This window comes from Tilletiopsis washingtonensis (assembly GCF_003144115.1).
Source record: "Tilletiopsis washingtonensis strain MCA 4186 unplaced genomic scaffold FA09scaffold_10, whole genome shotgun sequence".
In the NCBI taxonomy this organism is placed as follows: Eukaryota; Fungi; Basidiomycota; class Exobasidiomycetes; order Entylomatales; genus Tilletiopsis; species Tilletiopsis washingtonensis.
The window spans coordinates 533,865-552,713 of NW_020312007.1; the positions used below are offsets into that span (position 1 = coordinate 533,865).

General features: G+C 66.4%; 5 protein-coding genes across 5 annotated transcripts; 3 read left to right on the forward strand and 2 right to left on the reverse strand.

The window, feature by feature from the left end:
- Positions 1-578: 578 nt before the first annotated feature.
- FA09DRAFT_308124 (hypothetical protein) lies at positions 579-3,002 on the forward strand. Its single transcript, XM_025740572.1, has 5 exons — positions 579-893; positions 961-1,976; positions 2,045-2,360; positions 2,423-2,529; positions 2,599-3,002. Exons 1-5 carry the CDS (start codon positions 642-644, stop codon positions 2,642-2,644), a joined length of 1,737 nt encoding a protein of 578 aa, XP_025598555.1. The 5' UTR covers positions 579-641; the 3' UTR covers positions 2,645-3,002.
- A 637-nt stretch (positions 3,003-3,639) lies between these two features.
- On the reverse strand, positions 3,640-4,758 carry FA09DRAFT_286628 (alpha/beta-hydrolase; the record flags this gene model as incomplete). Its single annotated transcript, XM_025739908.1, has 1 exon — positions 3,640-4,758. A coding segment is annotated over one exon (1,119 nt), but the record flags the coding sequence as incomplete, so codon positions are not given.
- Positions 4,759-9,835: 5,077 nt separating this feature from the next.
- On the forward strand, positions 9,836-11,716 carry FA09DRAFT_308127 (MFS general substrate transporter; the record flags this gene model as incomplete). The annotated part of the gene is made up of 3 exons (XM_025740573.1): positions 9,836-10,157; positions 10,213-10,651; positions 10,705-11,716. Coding segments are annotated over exons 1-3 (1,623 nt in total), but the record flags the coding sequence as incomplete, so codon positions are not given.
- Positions 11,717-12,438: 722 nt separating this feature from the next.
- FA09DRAFT_329876 (alpha/beta-hydrolase) lies at positions 12,439-14,212 on the reverse strand. The gene is made up of 6 exons (XM_025742368.1): positions 13,942-14,212; positions 13,831-13,842; positions 13,314-13,737; positions 12,984-13,242; positions 12,913-12,923; positions 12,439-12,836 (listed from the first exon to the last, which is right to left on the reverse strand). Exons 1-6 carry the CDS (start codon positions 14,179-14,181, stop codon positions 12,763-12,765), a joined length of 1,020 nt encoding a protein of 339 aa, XP_025598558.1. The 5' UTR covers positions 14,182-14,212; the 3' UTR covers positions 12,439-12,762.
- A 157-nt stretch (positions 14,213-14,369) lies between these two features.
- Positions 14,370-18,664, forward strand: FA09DRAFT_329877 (DNase I-like protein). Its single transcript, XM_025742369.1, has 10 exons — positions 14,370-16,238; positions 16,292-16,633; positions 16,688-17,171; positions 17,228-17,491; positions 17,547-17,639; positions 17,694-17,755; positions 17,811-17,900; positions 17,952-18,295; positions 18,353-18,470; positions 18,534-18,664. Exons 1-10 carry the CDS (start codon positions 14,436-14,438, stop codon positions 18,555-18,557), a joined length of 3,624 nt encoding a protein of 1,207 aa, XP_025598559.1. The 5' UTR covers positions 14,370-14,435; the 3' UTR covers positions 18,558-18,664.
- The last annotated feature ends 185 nt before the right edge of the window (positions 18,665-18,849 follow it).

An 18,849-nucleotide genomic window follows, 5' to 3' on the forward strand; every position in this document is an offset into this window, starting at 1 on the left:
TCATCGCCCTTGCCTCTCCTCCGAGCCTCCGCCGCTCTGGCCATGCCCTCGCGGCAGCGGGTTGGGTCCACAATCGGCATTCAAGCGGTGTGCTGTGCCTGGCTGGTGCAGATTCATCGCTGCCCAGGCACTGGACGGATTGCTTGACGGTGCCTTGCGCAGGCACCGCTCTGCCCTGACAGCTCCTCAAGCCCCTCGACGCGGAGGCCGAGGAGAGGTGCACGCAGCCAGCACAGAACGCTCACACAGCGAGCGGCATGCTGTTCCACTGCACCTGCTGCTGGTGCTGAGCGCAGACGTCAGCATTCCGACGGCGTCCCTCGGGCACGTCAACACCAGCGGAGTGCGCCTAGCCCGCGCTTAGAGTTGAGGTGTCGAGTCGGAGTGAGGGAGAGGCGATCGCAGCGCGCTCGAGGCGAGTCGCAGTGCAGCGTTTCCCACGCTTTCCCTGCACGGGAACGCGCCTGCGCTGCACGTGACGGGCGCTCTCGTCGGCACCGCGCGGCTGCCGGCATGCGATGCCGCATGCGCTGTGCAGCTCGTACCTCCCACCACACCTACTCCACAGCGCACCTCCCTCTGCCTCTGTGGCGCACTCGACACCTCCGCTGCGCCACACCCTTGCTACTGCGCCGCGCGCCATGTCCGCCGCCACGCTCTCGGCGCTGCTGCCGGCGCCCAGCGCGCACGTCGCCGACTACAGCGACGACGGCTCGGCGTCTGAAGGCGAGGGTGCCGCACCGGCGCCGTCGGCTGTCGCCACGACCAGTGCGCCGCCGTACGGCCGCCGCACTGGCTGGAAGCCGCGCAAGCAGGAGGACTTTGGCGATGGCGGCGCGTACCCGGAGTGCCACATCGCGCAGTACCCGCTCGAGATGGGCCGCAAGAAGTCGGTGAGCACGCCTCGGCCGGCCGGTCTGACTGCGCCACTGCCGCCGCTGATGCACCTTCCCTCGCTAGGCTGGCTCTGGCACGTCGCTCTCGCTGCAGGTCGACGCCGACGGCAACGTCAACTACGACGCCATTGTGCAGCAGGGGCGCAAGGACGGCCAGCGCGTGCAGTCGCACTTCCGCGACATGGTGCCCATGGCGCAGCGCGACGACATGAAGGATGCGTCTCTCGAGCGGCCCGACGAGGCCTCTGTGCTCTCGACTGCCGAGCGCACGCGGCTGGCACTCGAGAAGATCACGCAGGGCAAGATCAAGAGCGCGCAGCCGAAGCACGTGCCCAAGGTCGGTGGCGAGAGCTCCTTTGTGCGCTACACGCCCGGCGCACAGGGCTCGCAGGGCTCGCAGCGCATCATCAAGATGACGGAGACGGTGGAGGACCCGCTGGAGCCGCCGCGGTGGAAGTTCAAGAAGCTGCCTCGCGGCCCGCCCAGTCCTCCGCCGCCCGTGCTGCGCAGTCCGCCGCGCAAGGTCACGGCCGCAGAGCAGAAGGAGTGGATGATCCCGCCGTGCATCTCCAACTGGAAGAACAACCTCGGCTACACGATTCCGCTGGACAAGCGTCTGGCAGCCGACGGGCGAGGCCTGCAGGACGTGCACATCAACGACGGCTTTGCACACTTCAGCGAGGCGCTGCAGCTTGCAGAGCGTCACTCGCGCGAGGAGGTGCACCAGCGTGGCATCATGCAGCAGAAGCTCGCGGCCAAGGAGAAGGCGGCGCGCGAGGAGCACCTGCGTGCGCTGGCGCAGCGGGCCCGCGACGAGCGTGCCGGCATCGCACCGAGCACAGCACCGGGCAGCAGTGCGGCTGCAGCGGCGGTGCCTGGTCGCATGACGGCTGCAGCGGGTGGCAGCATGCCTTCGGCACTCGCGGGCTATGGAAGCAGCGACGAGAGCGACAGTGATGAGGAGGACGACGAGGCGGCGCGCGAACGTGATCGCGTGCGCGCAGAGCGCAAGCGGGAGCGCGAGCGCGAGCTGCGCATGAACAGCATGGGCACGGAGCAGCGTGCGAGACTGCTGGCAAGGTGAGTGGCAGCCAAGCTCCATAGGCTTCAGAGGCGCGTCCGAGCTGACATTCGCTCCGCGACTGCAGAGAGCAGAACCGCGACATCTCCGAGAAGGTCGCGCTCGGCCTCGCCAAGCCCACAGCCGCAGCCGACCAGATCGACTCGCGGCTCTTCAATCGCGAGACGCTGTCTGGCGCCTTCGCAGATGAGGACTCCTACGCACACTTCGACAAGCCGCTCTTCCAGGGCAGCAGTGCCGCGGCTGCCATCTACCGACGTCCTGGCGCAGGCGGCGCCGACGATGTGTATGCTGGCACGGAGGAGAGCGCGAGAGAGGAGATGCAGAACGACCGCTTTGGCCTTGGCAAGGGTCGCGCCTTCGATGGCGCTGAGCTGCAAGAGGTGAGTGCTGGCGAGCGCGTGATGCAAGCGCTCCACGTGACTGACCATGCTCCGTTCTGCAGGAGCGCTCTGGCCCAGTCATGTTCGAGAAGGACACGGCCGATCCCTTCGCCATCGACGCCTTCCTCGACGACGCCAAGCGCGGCACCAAGCGTGCAGGCCTTGAGACGTGAGTCTGCCGCTCTCGTCGTCGTGCGCCTGCCCTGACGACGCTGACCTCTGTCCTCCCTCTTCGCAGAGCCGAGACGGCACGGGCGAAGCGGCAGCGCGATCTGGACGACTGAAACGACTCAACGGCGCTCATGCAATACACTTCGGTCTCACTGGCAGTTCGGGTGCTGATCGCGAGCATCGCACTAGGTCGCTGCGGCTCAACGTCAGCCACGCGGTGTCCCGATGCGCTAGCTGGGCGGCCCACGCTACTGCATCTGAGAGCGGGAGGCGGCGTCGCTGCTGCGCCGAGTACAGCTGCGTCCGTTGCGCTAGCCTTTGGGCGCAGCCTTTCACAGCGGCAGCATACGGGAGCCACACACGAAGAGCACGGTGACGCGGTGTGTGATTGCTAGCGGCAGAAGAGGACGCTGTCCCACGCTCGGTGCGAATCGGCAAGGCCCAGAATGAGAGTGTGTGAGGCAGGTATGTGCGTTCTGAGTCTGTCGGCGAGGGGCCTGCAGAGCAATCTGGTAGAGCTCTATGCATGGGAACGAGGGTGGGAAGGGCGTAGTGGTGATGAGGCATGCGGAGAGCCGCGTATGGATGTGGGTGCTGAGTCACGCCGGACTGGAGGCTATGGATGGTGCAGTGACGATGAGACGACGGAACGGGGCGTGGACGAGGACGATCAGGCCTTCTCGCTCTCGACGGTGCGCGACGTGTTGATGTCGTACGGACGCAGCGCCTCGTGGAGGCGCCAGTGGCTGCGCGGCTTGCGCTCGGGGCAGAGACGAGCGAGGAGCGGCAGCGTCGAGTGGTGCGCCTTTGCGAGAAGCGGGTGGTCGAGCTTGCTCTTGTCGACGCTCGACGCCTTCTCGACGGCCGCGACGAAGGCGGCGCCATCGGCGTCGGCCATGACCTTGAGCGGAATCTCGCCGTCGAACTTGGGCGTGACGGGCGTCTGAGGTCCGCCGTAGCTCGTCACGCTCGAGGCGCCGTCGAAGGAGGCCTCCGAGAGCGCAGGCGTGACGGGCGGCGAGCCCGAGGCACTGCTGCCGTTGCCCTCGTCGTAGAGCGTCAGTTCGCTCTGAATCGAGAGCTGACGCGCGCGGCTGAGCGAGAGGGAGCGCTCGCACATCCACTCGACGTTGTCCTCGACGCACGCCACGCGCCCAGCGAGATCCTCCTCCTCCGTCTTGGCCTTGCGGTAGATGACGTGCTGGCAGACGGGGTAGATGGCCATGCGCTTGTCCGTCGAGGAGATGTCGCGGATGAAGTTGATCGCGGCGCCGTGGCACGCCACGCGATCTTGGCCGCCCTGCTGCACGAATGTCGGGTGACGGATCTCGTGCGCACGCTTCTGGATCTCCTCGGCGGCAAAGTGGATGCAGAGGAGGTGGCCGACACGGAAGGCGCCCTGGTGGCTGCGCTTGTCCTCGGTGACGAGCGTCTTGTACACCTTGGGGTCCTTGTCGAGGCACTTCTTGTGCGGCACGATGACCTCGACGCGTCCGAGGCCGCAGTACGTGTCGCCGTACCAGATGGCCTGCTGCAGCAGCCAGGGAATCTTGATGTTGCTGCGCGCGTACTCGATGATGGGGCCGACGCCAATGATGCCGTCGATGGGCACCTCGTCGTCGCCCTGCTCCTCCTCGCGCAGCGAGTGCGGGTAGTGCAGCGCATACATGTGCGCCACGAGGCCGCCGAAGGAGAGGCCGAGCATGAACGTGGTGCGCCGCTCGGCCTTGCGCCGCGGCTTGCCGTCGTTCTCCGAGTCGTCGTCACGCCGCGCGACGTCGTGCAGCACGGCGTGCAGGCCCTCGGTGTAGGCGCTCAGATGACGCTGGTACACGTGCAGGCCCGTCGAGTAGCCGTGCGAGACGAGGTCGGGCACGATGAGCCGGAAGCCGGCGTCGAGGTAGCGGCGCGAGTGGCTCGCCAGCGTGCCGGAGTGCACGCCGGTGCCGTGCACGAAGATCATGTCGGCCACGCGGCCGGTGCGCTTGATGGCGGCACGGTCCTCCCAGACTTGGTACCAGGACCAGTCGAGGCCGTTGGGGTGCATCGCCTTGCCGAACCACACCGTCACGTCGGGGTTGGCATGCAGGCGCTTCTCCATCGGCGAGAAGGGAATCTCGGCGCGGCCGTACGTGCGGTCCTCGGGCTCGTAGAGGCCCAGACGCGTGAGCGCCGGCTCGCCGACGACCTCCCACATGGCGCGCGACACGCCGGAGAAGAAGGACATGCCGTGCGTGTTTGTAGAGAGTGTGGAGAAAAGAGTGTGTGGAGAGACGATCGGGACGAAGCTGGAGGTCGGGAGGCGAGGCGTGGAGAGACACGCGGCCTATATACCGATCAGCGACGGATGAGGTGCTCTCGAGTCGAGCGAGCGCTTGAGCGGCCGCAGCAGGCGTCTCTAAGGGGGCTAATGGCAGAACGGACGAAAGAAGCGCAGATCGGCGCAAGGTGGGGCCAAAGTGCCGAGAGCGGACGCCGAAGAGTGCGAGCGCGGCGAGAGACGCAGGCCGACGGCGGGCGAAGAGCTTAGTCTAGCGCGGCGCGGCGGGAGGGGCAGCCTGTGGGGAAGGGCATCAGAACGGCGGTCAGCTCCCGAGCTCTGAGAGCCCTCGCGTGCAGACGGACGCAGGACGGAGAAAGCTGCTCTGCTGCCCTGTCCCGGCACCTCTACACGAGATGGCAGGGGCGAAAGGGGTGGGCGAAGTGCGGCCAGACTCACAGCAGGAGAGCTAGAGGGCTGCAGACGCAGATGCAGGCGCACGCAGCGGACGCAATGCGAGTGGCGCAGCAGAGGGGCAAGCCGCGGAAGCGGGAGAAGGTCTAGAGTGCGAGGCAGCGAGGATTTGTCGAGGGAGCGGCCTCGACTGCGCCGATGCAAGTGGGCGGGGCGCAAGGTCTATGAGGAGCGTGCAGCGGCGGCAGAAGCACGGGGAGGGCGAGGGAGCACGGGGAACGGCGGTGAGGGCGTGGGGTGGCTGGCGTGGCTGCAGGGACGAGGTAGAGAGGATAGGGCAGACGGGCGGCGGTGCCGGCTGGGCTGGACGGAAGCAAGTCTTTAAGGCGCCGGGAGCATTTGGCGCGGGCAGCCGGCCGCCGGCAGGCCATCGGGAGCATGGCGGCGATAGGCCGCTCGCTGCCTATGCGCTGCCGTGCGCCACGCCGGATGCCGGATCTCACAGGCCCTGCGCCTGCGACCCTCGAGCAGCCGATATAGCTCACTCGTCACGCAAAACGCCGGCGTGCTCTGTCACACACAAAGGCTGGCCCGCGGCGCGTGAAGGAAGAGAGAGAGAGGGGCTCGCCGCCGGAGGCGCGTCATGATGTCCATCCCGCTTGGGCGCCGATCACTCCCTCCGCGCTTCGTCTCCTTGTGACGCGTCTGCTCGGGGCGCTAGATGTGCATCTCGAGGTTCCCGCGTGCAGCACGAGGTAGCGCACCGGCGTGGTCGGCGCTCGGGCTGTGCGTTGCGAGTGAGCGAGCGCGGCGGCGTGCCTGATGCTGATGGCCGGCGCTGCCTCATCAAGCGCGCGTTCAAGCTCGGTCCCGCCCTGTGAGCGCTGACCTGCCGCGCTCAGCGAGCGCGCCAGAGGCGGGGAGCTAGGCGCACATCGGCGAGATCGTCCTCTCTCTCAGGTGCAGCCCAGCCGAGCAAGCTCTGTGGAGCAAGCACGGCATGCTCGGCCACGCGCAAGATGAGGCACCTCGGCGCTCGCGAGAAGGCGAGAAAGAGAGCTCGCGCCGCACGGCGCACATCGCGCCGCTAGCGCCGTTTAGGGTGTGTGTTGCTGCGCGGCACGAAGCGAGGACAAGCGACGGCCGCATCTGGAGAGCGCGAGCTGCGGCCCGCTGCGTCGGCACGGCCAGGCATGGCAAGGCCGTGGCATGTGCGGGCGAGGTCCTTGCGTTGCCAGCGGCCCAGCCGTTGCCCCTTGGACGCGGCACGCGGCGCGTCACCCCCCCCTGATGGCTGCTGCAGCTGCGGTCTGCCTGCAGCCCAACTGCCGGCGCGCCGCCAGCCCTCGATTTAGAGCTAGCTCGGAGGGCGCTAAGAGGCCGAGCTCGTGCAGCGCCGCAGATCTGCCGCAGCGGATGTTTGTCCGCGGGAAGGCGCGACAGCGCGAGCGCTTCATGTCATGCGCATCGCCTCGAAAGCGGCGCGGGCAAGGCGTACGGCAGCGCAAAAGGAGGAAGAGAGCGAGAGCGAGAGCTCGCCGCATCAGCAGTGCAGGTGCAGGCGCAGCGGCAGCAGATGCAGTGCTGCAGACGCACGGAGCCGCGGCCGAGGAGCAGCAGAAGCGGCAGCGCCGCCGTGTCCCATGCCTCGCTGCCGCAGCGGCCGATGGCCTCTGCGCTCTCAGCCTTAAGCGCCTCTCTCTCGCGCTGCGGCGAAACGTCTTTCCAGAGGTAAGCTCGCTGCTCTCGCGCCTGTCTCTGCGCTCCCTTTGCCCCGACGGCCGAGGTGAAAGGACCGCGGCAGCAGCGGCAGCGGCATTGCGGGGCGGACAACGGCGGGCGGCAGCGGCAGCGGCGTCGCGAGCAGAGGCGACGGACGACAGCCGCCACGCCCCCCCCCTCCTCAACGCGAGCCCCTCTGTCGATCAGCCTCCGCTGCTGTCGTTCCGCGCCTTGCCGCCGCATGCGCGTCATGCATGGAAGCAGCATGCACGCTGCAAGGCGGAAGGGTGCAGGGCGCCGGCACGCCGACTCCGCACGCCGCCGCGCCGCCGCCGTGAATGCCCCTCTCGGCTCTCTCTCGAGCGCTGAAGCGTGCGGAGGCATCATGCGCCTCGTGCACACCTTTGGACGCCGTATGCCGAAGAGCGAGGACGTGATGCTGCTTCGCTTCACGCGCGGCTGCCGCTGACGCACACGTGGCGGCAAATGAGATTGCATATTGACCCTGTCGAGAGGAGAGGGCACCGTGCGCCGCCCACGCCCCGATGCTGCGCTCGGCCCCATGCGCCTCGAGATCGATGAGAGAAAAGTTCTCAAGGTGTAGGCGGCATGTGCGCGACCGAGCCCGGCAGGCGACGATGCGGAGACGAGGACACGAGGGGAGTTGCAGCGCCGAGAAGGCTCCACGCTATGAGCCGGCCTCGCGGCGCTAGAAGACGGACGCGGGCAAGCGTGCTCGCGACACGCGCGCTGCGGCGAGCAAACTGGACATCGGCGGCACGCTCGCCGCGGCGCCGCCAGCTCCTCCTGTCTCGTCAGCAGCACACTTTGCAGAAAGGTCGGAAGGATCCGACTTCGTCAACCTCCAGCCACAGGGGTTGAGCCATCTCATTTGAGTGCCACAGGAGCAAGGCCTAGGTGATGCGCTTCAGAATTTGAGGGTGCCCTCGTTGCGTTCACAGAAGAGATGCCGGTGCCGGCGCAGCAGCCCTCAATTTCGCTGATAGGGCACTGCGGGGCGGCCACTCGGGGCGTGCCTAGTGCTCTCAAGAAGGGCCTGAGCACAGGCAGGATAGAGCAGCAGGCTGCGGCTGTGGGCGCCTGCTCCTCTCCAGAGAGCGCTCTTGCGTCACCGCTCTTGTGTCCGCCACGCGCGCGCACCCTCGCAACGAGATGCCGCTGGTCGCCGCGTTCAGTCGTGGGCGCTGCTGCTTCAGAGATGGAGGATGCAGCTGCGCTACGGTGCGTGCGCGCCGGCGCCCTCCGCGAGAGTGCGTCGCCTGCGCTGCGCCCGTCAGGCGTGCGTGAGAGAGAGCGCAGACAGCAGAGATCTGCAGCGGCAGGCGCGTGGGCTGCTTGATGATCGGCGCGCCGTGCCGCCGGCCTGCCGCGCTGCGGCTGCTCTGGCGCGGGAGCAGCGCTCGCATCGCCGGGACAAGCGTGCGGAGCTGGGACGTGCTGTCATGCGCCCGCGACAGCCTCCGTTGGCCTCGCAGACTGCCCGCATGCCTCAGGGGGTCTTGGGAGCGTTGCTGCGCCGTCGAGGCGTGCGCGCCGCTGCTGCGCCGCGGGCACGCCCTGCTGCCTGCGCTCCCGCGTCTGGGGCTAGCGTGCCGCGAGAAATGCACCCGGCGTCGGTGGGCGGACGATGAGCTCCTCCTGCCTTCGCCCTCTATCCTTCTGTTGGCAGCGGGACAAGCACAAGGCTCGACGGGAGCACATGCGCCCAGCACGCCGAGACGGCACTAGGCTAGGCCTGTGCGGCTGGCTGCAGTGCGTACGCTCGTGCCTCGCGCCCGTCGGCCTCGCAGCAGCAGCAGCAGCGAAGCTCGCACGGCGGGCTCGAGCGAGTGAGGAGGCTCATCTGCGCCTGCCCTGCCCTGCCGGCCACTGGCCAGGCACCTCATGACGTTGAGACAGGCCCGGCCCCTGTCGCACGCACTCCGCTGGGGTGCACTGTATGCTCGCTCGCTTCACGCTTGATGAACGCACGCCGTGCCACAGCGGGCGCATATCGCTGCGCGGCTGGCGCTGCTCAGCCAAGCCATCTTGGCCGCCCCGCCATCACCCGACGCTGCGTCACACAGCGGTGCCTCCATCCGCACCCTGCCTCGGTTCCGCCTTTCGCCCGCGCCGCGGCTGCACTCCGCACTTGCCTCGCCCGGCAGTTGGCGCTTCCACACGCGCCTCAACGGGCTCCCTTGGCCGTGCCTGCGTGCCTGCGTGGCTGCATCGCCGGCGCTGCTGTCTCTGCGCTCGGGCCGACCTGCCTGCGCTGCGCCAAGCGTGCCATCGCCCCGGACGCACGCTCCCCGCGCGGCGTCTACGATCCGCACGCTGCAGCATGTCGCGTCCCGGCACGGGCAGCAGCCGCAGCCATGGGCACCGCTACAGCAAGCTCCCCGACGAGGCGCAGCCGAGCGTGACGTTCGCTCCTCCATCGTCCCGACCACTGCCACACCACCGCTACCATCTGCCCTCGTCGCTGCGGCAGTACTCGAGCGCCCTGCACCCAGCCCTCACGCAGCGCGCCTCGAGCTCGGGCTCGTCGACGATGCACGCGCGCCGCTCCTCGCGTCCCCTGCCGCCGGCGCCGCACGCTGCCATGGGCGACGTGCCTGGCAGCTCGCGTCTGGGCGTCGGCGAGGCTCGCGGTGCCCGCGCTCGTGCCTTTACGCCCTCCGACGACCCCTACGGCTTCGACTCGCCCATCCCGCCGTCGAACGGCGCAGACACGCCGCTGGGTGCGCCCATCTCGCGCTACGCCACGCCCTCGTCGCGTGTCGACGTCGTCGAGGAGCTGGAGCTCGACCATGCCGAGGCAGAGCACTCGCGCCTGCAGAACACACGAGCACGCAACTCGATGGAGACGTTCGTCAGCACCGCCAGCGAGGAGTTCTACGGCATCCAGACGGCGCTCTCTGGCGTGCACTCGCGCGGCTCGGGCGGTGGCGCAGGGGTGCAGCGCAGCGTCAGTCGTGGCTCTGCCTTCTCTCGCGTGCTCGACCCGCAGGCAGAAGTGTGGGAGGCCGGAGTGCAGCGCGATCGCTACCGCCGCATGAGCCGGCAGTACAACGATGCGCTGGCCAACAAGCCGGCCTCGCTGTCGGAGAGCATGAAGCGCGCTTCTGCCCGCGTCGGCGGTGCGCCGCAGCCGCCCGTCAAGAACAAGAAGACTCGCCGCTTCTGGATGATCTTTGCCGCGCTCATGACCGTCACGGCGCTGACTGGTGAGCGACCAACGCCGCTGCGTGCACTCGCACTGCCGCTGACTCCATGCTCTAGCGATCGACATGTCCATCATCAGCACGTCGCTGCCGACGATCGTCAAGGAGCTGCCGCCGTCCTCGATTCCAGCATCGTGGATCACGTCGGCCTTTCTGCTCACCACGACGGCCTTCCAGCCCTTCATGGGTGGTCTGGCCGACGTCATCGGCCGCCGCAATGCGCTCGTCACTGCAGTAGTGCTCTTCCTCGCCGGCTCTATCGCATGTGCACTGGCGCAGGACATGCTCACTCTCGTCGCCGGCCGCGGCCTCAAGGGCGTCGGCGGCGGCGGCATCCAGGCCATCGCCGAGATTGTGCTGAGCGACCTGACGACGCTGCGCGAGCGCGGCCTCTACGTCGGCCTCATCTCGCTCGTCTTTGCCGTCGCCACGTTCGTCGCCCCCGTGCTGGGCGGCGTATTCAGCGAGCACGACTGGCGCTGGATCTTCTGGATCAAGTGAGTATCTGCGCTGCGCGACACGAACTCCTGCATGCTGACCCACGCCGCAGCCTGCCGCTCGGAGGCATAGCGCTCGCCATGATCATCCCCGCCATGAAGCTGCACACGCCGCCAATGCCGCTGCGCGCCAAGATTGCACGCATGGACATTCCCGCCAACCTCGTGCTGTTCGGCTCGGTGGTCGCGCTGCTGCTGGCCATCACCGAGGGCGGCATCGAGCATCCGTGGGGCTCTCCTCGCATCGTCATTTCGCTGGCGTGCGGCGCTGCAGGCCTGCTGCTCTTCCTGCTGCTCGAGTTCATCCCGAACCGCCTCTCGCCGGACCCAGTGCTCCCACTGCGCCTCTTCACCAACATCACTGCAGCAACGTGCTTCCTCATGACGTTTCTGCACGGCGTCTGCACCTACGGCGCCACGTACATCCTGCCCGTCTACTTCCAGTCCGTCAAGAGCGCCAACCCGCTGCGCTCCGCCATCGACATCTTCCCCTCTACGGCGCCAGGCCCGATCGCCGCCATCATCGCCGGCATCGTCATGGCCGCGACGGGCAAGTACAAGCTGCAGATTGCCTTCTGGTGGATCACCATTCTCGTCGGCGTGTGTCTCATGACGACGTGGACCGTCGACACCGAGACGTGGAAGTGGGTCGTCATCCAGCTCGTGCCGGGCTTCGGCGTCGGCGCTCTCTTCGCCCTCACGCTGCCGCCGATCCAGTCCTCGCTGCCCGTCGTCGAGCTGGCGCACGCCACGGCTACGTTTGCCTTCTGCCGCTCGCTCGGCTCCGTCTTCGGCATCGCGTTCACCACGACCGCCTTTGTCGCGCAGGTCGACCCGCGCCTGGCGGCCATTCCCGGCGCCGCAGAAGTTGGCCTGCGCGGCTCTACGGCACTCGCCTTCGCCACTGAGCTGCACTCGCTGCCCGCGGAGCTCATCCGCCCGGTGCAAGAGGCCTACATGGGCGGCCTGCGCTTCGCCTTCATCGTGCTGATCCCCTTCGCCGTGCTGGGCCTGCTCGTCTCTCTCTTCGTCAAGGAGCTGCCGCTGCCGGACTTCAACGAGTCGGCGCACGGCATCGTCGGCCAGGACAACCCGAATCTGCATCTCATGCAGGCCAGCAGCGAGAAGTCCGGCGGCAGCGAGAAGCAGGGTGTGGCACGTGCACCGAGCGCAGTTGTGGTGCAGAACGGCCTGCGTGCGCCCGTCAAGGCTCGCACGCGCAACAGCAAGGGTCCTCAAGAGGCGCAGCGCTCTCCGTCCGAGCACAAGGGAGCCTTCACGCCTGCCAGCAGCACATCGCCCACGACGGAGGTCGGCGACGAGTACGAGGCACCGAAGCATCAGCAGCAGCGCCGCATGTCGACGACCGACGAGTACTACCGCATGCAAGCTGCTTTGCGCAATGCCGCACAGCCTCCGTCGTCGACGCCCGGACAGCAGCATCGCTACGTCCGTCGTCGTTCGAGCCGTACCAGTCTCTACGACAATCCCAGTCAGGCTGCCTCGGTCACCTCGCTGCATGACCCCGACAACCTCAATGTCGCAGCCACCAGCATTCGTGTCGAGCCTCCGCGTCGCGCCCAGCCGGCGAGCTTCGGGTTCGGCGACTACGACTTCGAGTCGACCGACACCGACATCTACGACTACTACGCCGGCGAGTCGAAGTGAGCCTCTCTCGCTTCCCTCGGCCGGCCATGGGCTTCGCCAATCGATGGCACGTCACCGTCTCTTCTGCTCTGCAACACGCTCCGTACCACACTCATTCCCCAGCCCTCGCGCGCGCGAGTCGCAGCGCCAGTCCTGTCCCAGCCGCTCTTGATGCCTCGTCACACACACTCACACATCCAGTGCCTCTCGTGCGCCTGTACCATCACTCTTGTCAATCACATCCAGCTGCCCAGCGCTGCAACTCCACCTGCATGCCCGAGAGATGCATGATGATGCGAGTGAGAGCGCGCGCCGCGGCGGCGAGCGCAAGGACGAGACGAGGCAGTCAAGTCTTGCACGAGTCCCCGTCGCTGAAGCTGATTGCGCATCGATTCCGCGAGGCCCTGCATGCCTCGAGAATGAGACCTTTCTCGCTCGCTCCTGTCACAAGTGAGCGACGAGCATCACTCGTACGCGATGCCAAACTGCCCAGCGACCCAGCGCCACATGTCCTCCATGCGCTCTTCCTCATCGAACACTGCGCGGAGAGCTCGTCAGCATCGTAAGCGCGCCACGAGCTCCAGCCTGGCGCGAGGCAAGATAGGCAGGCTTACAGTCAAAGAGACTGCGTGCGCCGAGTTGCGTCAGCGACAGGCACAATGCGACGAGCAGCTGGTAGACTCACTGATCCAGCCCTGCTCGCTCTTCATAGACCACCTCCCTCTCCCTCTGCTTGAGCGCCTCGACCAACTCCGTAGCTTGATCCACATGTACCGCCGCGTCTTTCGTGCCGTGCACCACGTAGATGGGCGGTATGGCGCTCGCTTCAGCGGGGCTGAAAGAAGTGATGCGCGAGGGGAGACGCGTGCCGAGTACGTCGTCGGAGGAGGGAGTGGGAGTGGGAGAGGAGAAGAGGAGAGAGGGGAAGAGAGCATTCTGCTGAGCTGTTGACGAGAGGAACGATCAGCTCATAGCCAAGGTGGCATCTAGATGATGAGCTCGAGCGACGACTCACCCCACATGTACAGCTTGTTCCTGTCGTTGCTCGGGCCTCCTTCGGTGCTGCTCATCACCTCGCTAGTCTCCTCCAAATAGCTCTCCAACTTCTGGCTCCACTCTTCCTCTGGCGTCAAGCGCCCCATGAATGGCGTTTGTTCCTCCATGAAGAACGGCGCGCCCATGTCCGTGATCGGATAGATGCCCGCCACTGCTCTAGCCTGCACGATGGGTGAAGGCAGATCGGGAAGCGAGAGAGGAAGGGAGAGGAGGAGGGCGAGGAAACCGCCGACGGAAGAGCCGCAGAGAAGTGGCCTGGGAGAAGGTGGAGGAAGATAAGAGGCGCTTTGCGAGAGGAACGTCGAGAGGTGGGAAGAGATCCACTGCGAGGCCGCGAGGCAGTCTGGCAGGACGCCGGAGAGGAGCTTGACCTGAGGACACAGCTGAGGCAAGAGAGAGACACGCATCAGCCTTTGCCCCTTTCCTTGTCTCTCCTGCCTTGCCTTGTGCTCAAGACTTTGCCCGGCGTCACTCACTCTGTAGTCTGGCTGCACGTTGCCAACCACGATCGAGAGAGCTCAACGGTCAGTCCCTTTGCTCGCAGCACTATTCCGTGTCTGCTGTGACGCTTCGCGCAGCGCACTCACAGCAACGACGACGACACCCAGCTTGTCGACGGCGTCTCTCATATGCTGCGCCATGCCCGTGCGCGTGCCCTGCACGCAGCCGCCGCCGTGGAACCAGAGGACGACGGGCGTCTCCTTTCTCCCGTGGAAGCGCTGAGACGCAGAGGCCGTCGGGACGTGGATGTCGAGAGGCAATGAGGAGCGAGGACGCCCATGCGAGTTGGAGACGGAGGCGTAGTGCACTGTGTGGATGTGCGGCATTGCGAGAGGGATGTGATGAGGGATGAGGTGGTGGAGAAGAGGGAGGAAGCGAGGCGACAAGTGCGCACGGCCCACACGAATGCGGGGTGGAGGTGCAGCTGACGTAAGCCGTTCCAACACCCAGACCCGGCACCGCTTCGAGGGGTGCTTGGCTTGGCGCCTCGCCTGGCCTCTCCTCTCACCACTACCACCTGCACCACCGTCTCGGACACCGCCTCACTCGGCAGCGACAGCAGCAGCGAGTAGAGCGCACGATGGTCCCGCCGCGCGACCCCTCGCCCTCGGCGTCCGGCAGCTCTCCACCCGCAGGCGTCTCCTCCCTGCGCGCCCGCTTCGAAGCACTCGGCAGCGCTGCGCCTCGCTCGAGTGCCTTCCCATCGGCCACGCATGCCTCGCATGCATCTAGCTCGCAGCATGCAGCGCGCGTCTCGAGCTCGAGCTCGGCCACAGCGCATGCCTCGGCAGGCACGGGCGGCTCGCATGCGCCCATGCTCTCGCCGAGCCTCTCGATCAGCAGCGCATCCTCACGCAGCGCGCCGAGGGGTCCGAGAGCGCCTTCGCCGCTGCTCTCGCCTGCTGCTCCATTTTCTGCTTCTCCTGCATCGTCTGCGGCGCCAGTGGCAAGACAAGCGCCGGGACAGGCGGCGGACCAGGCACGGAGATCGCCGCTCCCTTCGCCTTCGTACCTCTCCTCGCATTCCCAGTCGCAAGGGCAGAGCTACGCGAGCTCGAGCCGCGAGCCTTCGCCTGCGCTCTCGTCAGCTAGAACTTCTTCGCCGCACTCGACGCAACGAGCACCAGCTCCTTCACCGGCGGCGGCAGCGGCGCCGGCGTCGCGAGATTGGCGCACCGCACCAGCGCCAGCAGCCTCCTCGTCTCCATCAGTCTCAGCCGCTTCAGCCCCGGCTTCCTCAGCCTTAGCAGCGGTACCACCGCCACCGCCTACTCGCCCCTCGATGCCAGCACGCACAGCGCCGCAAGAAGTGTCAGCCGCGACGCTCGCCGGCGTACGTGCTGCGCTCGCCTGGGCTGACTCTGGCGGCAGCGGGGGCGCAAACGGAACCTCAGGGGTCGAGAGCGGGAGCAGAGCCGCGGTGGGAGGAGCAGGGGCAGTGGCCATCCCGGCGAGTAGCGCACCCATGACGGCAGAGCAGAGGATACTGGCGGCTGCTGCGGCGCCTGCGGTGCCGGCACGACCACGGCTGGAAGTGGAGGGGATGGCTGCTTCGGCGAGTTCCGCGCCCTCAGCTCTGGAGGCTGCGCCTGCTGCTTCTATCTATCGAGCACTTCCGCCGCCTCCTTCGCATCCAAGCAGTGCGACTGCTTCCAGCAGCAAGTCATCCTCGCACTCGCACTCGCTGTTGCATCCGCATCTTCCCTCCGGCGTCAGTCACCTCCTCCCGCCGTCGCTGCGTCCGTCAGGTGGCGCAACACTCTCTCGTTCCGCGCCTCCGACAGCGGCTGCATCACCGAGCCGGAGCGCTTCGTCTTCAGCCTCATCCGATGAGGAAGAAGACGAGGAAGAGGACCTCCCGCCAGCTCCGCACAGCGCGGATGCATCGCCGTCTTCTCTGCCCATGGATCTGCCCCCTCTCCCACCACCTCCCTCCTCTCGCGCTCGACTGGCCGCACATCTTTCCCTCTCTTCGCCCGCACGGCATACAGGCGCCGCCTCCGTCTTTGCCTCTTCCCTGCCCGACGCTTCACATTCCAATCGACGCGCTCCTGAGATCAAGAGCAGCAGCACGCGCATCAAGCATCTCTCCCTCTCAGCACAGCGCGGCACAACGTTGCTCGTCGCGCAGCACGGGCACGCGGGCGTTCGCCTCCTTCGCGCAGGTGTGCCCGAGGGCAGAATGACGCTGTGCGAGCCCGGAGTCGCATGTGCGCTGCTGTTGATGCAGAACGAAGCGTGGGTGGCGCTCAAGGATGGCACGCTTGCGGCGCTCGGCTTGAAGGAGGAGACGATGTTGAGAAGAGTTGGACTGCACGGAGAGGCGGTGCGCAAGATGTGGAGCACGAATAAGGGAGTGGTGGTGATTGACGAAGGCGGCAAGGTGAGTGCGCAGATTTTGGCCACGTGCAGCAGAGCTGATGCGACTGCGAGTAGATCAGCGTCTGGCCCTCGTCCGGCGCAGAGCCAACGCTAGACGTGCCGCGCATCACGCAGCGTGTGCCCTTGGATCGCCTCAGTCTGCCCTTGTTGATCGGGCATCAACTCTGGATCTGCAGCGCCGACGCAGGTCGTACGATTGGCGCTGCGGCGCTGGGCGGCAAGAGCGCAGGCGTGCGCATCCGCATGTACAACCCGCTCGAGGAGAATATGCCGTTCAACGCCACTTCGAGACCGTGCTTCCTGCCCACCGAGATGGCTGCGGGCGTAGGTGCCGTGGTCGGTGGCACGACAGTGGTGGGCAAAGACGAGGCGTGGCTTGCACACGAGAGCGGCCATGTGAGCTGAGCGTCGAGCGCCTCTCTCTGCAGCAGTGCTGATGCGGCTTCGCAGATCTCCATCTGGTCACGAACGACGCATACCTGCCTGGCCGTGCAGCGAGTCCTCTCCCATTCCATCTGCGCCATCCTAGGCGTCCACAAGACGCTCTGGCTCGGATCTCGCGACGGCTCCATCCACGTGCTAGACGTGTATGCTCCCTCTCCCTTCCGCGTGCTCAAGCGCTGGAACAGCGGCGAGCCCGTGCTTCACCTCAACATCGATGCCTCGCGTCTGGCGCAGAACGAGCTCGTCGTGCTTGCGTCTGGACCGGAAGGCATACGCGCATACGATGGCCTCCTGCACGTCGATTGGATCGAGAGGAACCTTTGCAAGCCGAGCATGCAAGCGAGATACTCGACGCAGCGCGAATTGCAGGTGTTTGCCGTCACCTACAACGTGGATGCTGCAGCGCCGAGCGCCTTTGAGACGCCAAGTAGCGTGGGCTGGCTACACGACATGCTCGTCGCGGCAGGCAAGCCAGACGTCATCGTGTTCGGTGAGTCTCGGCTCTCATACGACTCCAGGCATGCCGCCGCTCACCTCTGCTGCCAGGCTTCCAAGAGCTGATCGACCTCAGTGATCACCGCCTCGGCGCCAAGTCGTTGCTGCTCGGCAAGCGAGCAAAGACGGCTCCGGATCTGGCAGCGCGCATCTCCAGCCAATACGCAGCCTGGGCGGCGCGCACGACTGCCGCTGTGCGAGCTGCGTTTGCAGAGCACTACGAGGTGCTGCCTGGTAGTCCGATCTTCCTTGTCGGGCTGTGGCAGATGGTCTTTGTGAGAGGCGAGGAGGTGGGCAAGGTCAGACACGCTGCTGGTGAGTGGAGCGCCCGAGAGAGCACAGGGGTCACACGACGCTGATGCCCTGACAGCTGCCACGGTCAAGACGGGCTTCAAGGGACGCACAGGCAACAAGGGCGCCACGATTACGCGCTTCTCCATCGACGACACGAGCTTTGCCTTTGGTGAGTCTGGGGAGAGTGCGGCGTCGCTGAGCTGCTGTGCTGACTGCTCTCTAGCCAATTGCCATCTCGCGGCCGGACAGTCCAAGGTCAAGCAGCGCGTGGCGGATGTCGCAGACGTGCGTGTGGCTGGAGTCCTGCCTGCTGCTCTGTCACTCATCCCTCTGTCACCAGATCATGGAGGCGACGCCATTCGACGGAGCCCTCTCCGACGTCGATGTCTTCGTCAACGGTGGCGATGGGGCCATGCTCTTGGACCATTCTGTGTGTTTGCTCGCACTGTCGCGCCTCACCTTTCCTGACCCCCTGCCCCAGGTCGTCTTGTTCAGTGGAGATCTGAACTACCGCATCTCGGACTCGCGCTCCAGCGTCATCTCTCACGTCGACTCCGGCCGTCTAGACGCGCTCTTGACAAAGGATCAACTCCTCCGCGAGCTGCGCGCCAACCCGGCCTTCCGACTTCGCGGCTTCCGAGAAGCACACATCGGCTTTGCCCCGACGTACAAGTATGATCGCGGCACCTCGGACTGGGACTCTTCGACGAAAGCGAGGGCGCCCGCTTGGTGCGATCGGATACTTTGGTATGAGAGGGAAAAGGAGGATGTGAGATGCGTCGAGTATCGACGGTATGAGCCGGATGTCAGCGATCATCGCCCGGTGTGAGTCACTTTCCTTTTCTCTCTTGTCCTTGCAGCGCTGACTCGTCTGGCGCGCAGATCGGCACGCTTCATCACGCACGTACGCAAGGTCGAGCCGTCACGACGCCGCGTAGTCAAGGCGGATCTGGAGACGCAGTGGGAGACGTTGAGCCAGCAACGAGCTAGCGAGACGGCGGTGAGTGCGACAAGCCAGATAAGGACGAATGCGTCGACGGCTGACGCTGTGCGACGTGAGCAGGAGCACTACTTGCATCACTTCTAGCGCATCCTCGCGGACCGCGAGCTTGCCGAGCAGAGGCAGGCGTGCAGCTGCAATAGAGTCCGGCTGTCACAGTCACTGAAGACCTTGGCTAGAATCGAGAGGGGCTGAGTCTGACTCGAGTGGGAGTGCTTCATGGCAGCAGCGAGGCTGCAGTCTGGCCTGCGCAGACAAGAGAGAGGCAGGTCAAGCAGGCGCATCGCTGACCGCCGAGAAGGAGCGAGCAGCCCAACGCTGGCTGAGCCGCTGTTCCCACGCCTGCCGGTCGCTCGCCACGTGGACGGGCGCGCCCCAG

Bases quoted from the DNA above. Each gene is read 5' to 3' on its own strand.
- FA09DRAFT_329877 (XM_025742369.1), top strand. From the start codon at position 14,436: ATGGTCCCGCCGCGCGACCCCTCGCCCTCGGCGTCCGGCAGCTCTCCA. The intron at 17,901-17,951 runs GTGTGTTTGCTC...CCCCTGCCCCAG, and splicing joins CCATGCTCTTGGACCATTCT to GTCGTCTTGTTCAGTGGAGA. The intron at 18,471-18,533 runs GTGAGTGCGACA...CGACGTGAGCAG, and splicing joins AACGAGCTAGCGAGACGGCG to GAGCACTACTTGCATCACTT.
- FA09DRAFT_308124 (XM_025740572.1), top strand. From the start codon at position 642: ATGTCCGCCGCCACGCTCTCGGCGCTGCTGCCGGCGCCCAGCGCGCAC. The intron at 1,977-2,044 runs GTGAGTGGCAGC...CCGCGACTGCAG, and splicing joins CGTGCGAGACTGCTGGCAAG to AGAGCAGAACCGCGACATCT. The intron at 2,530-2,598 runs GTGAGTCTGCCG...CCCTCTTCGCAG, and splicing joins AAGCGTGCAGGCCTTGAGAC to AGCCGAGACGGCACGGGCGA.
- FA09DRAFT_329876 (XM_025742368.1), bottom strand. From the start codon at position 14,181: ATGCCGCACATCCACACAGTGCACTACGCCTCCGTCTCCAACTCGCAT. The intron at 13,243-13,313 runs GTGAGTCGTCGC...TCTCGTCAACAG, and splicing joins GAACAAGCTGTACATGTGGG to CTCAGCAGAATGCTCTCTTC.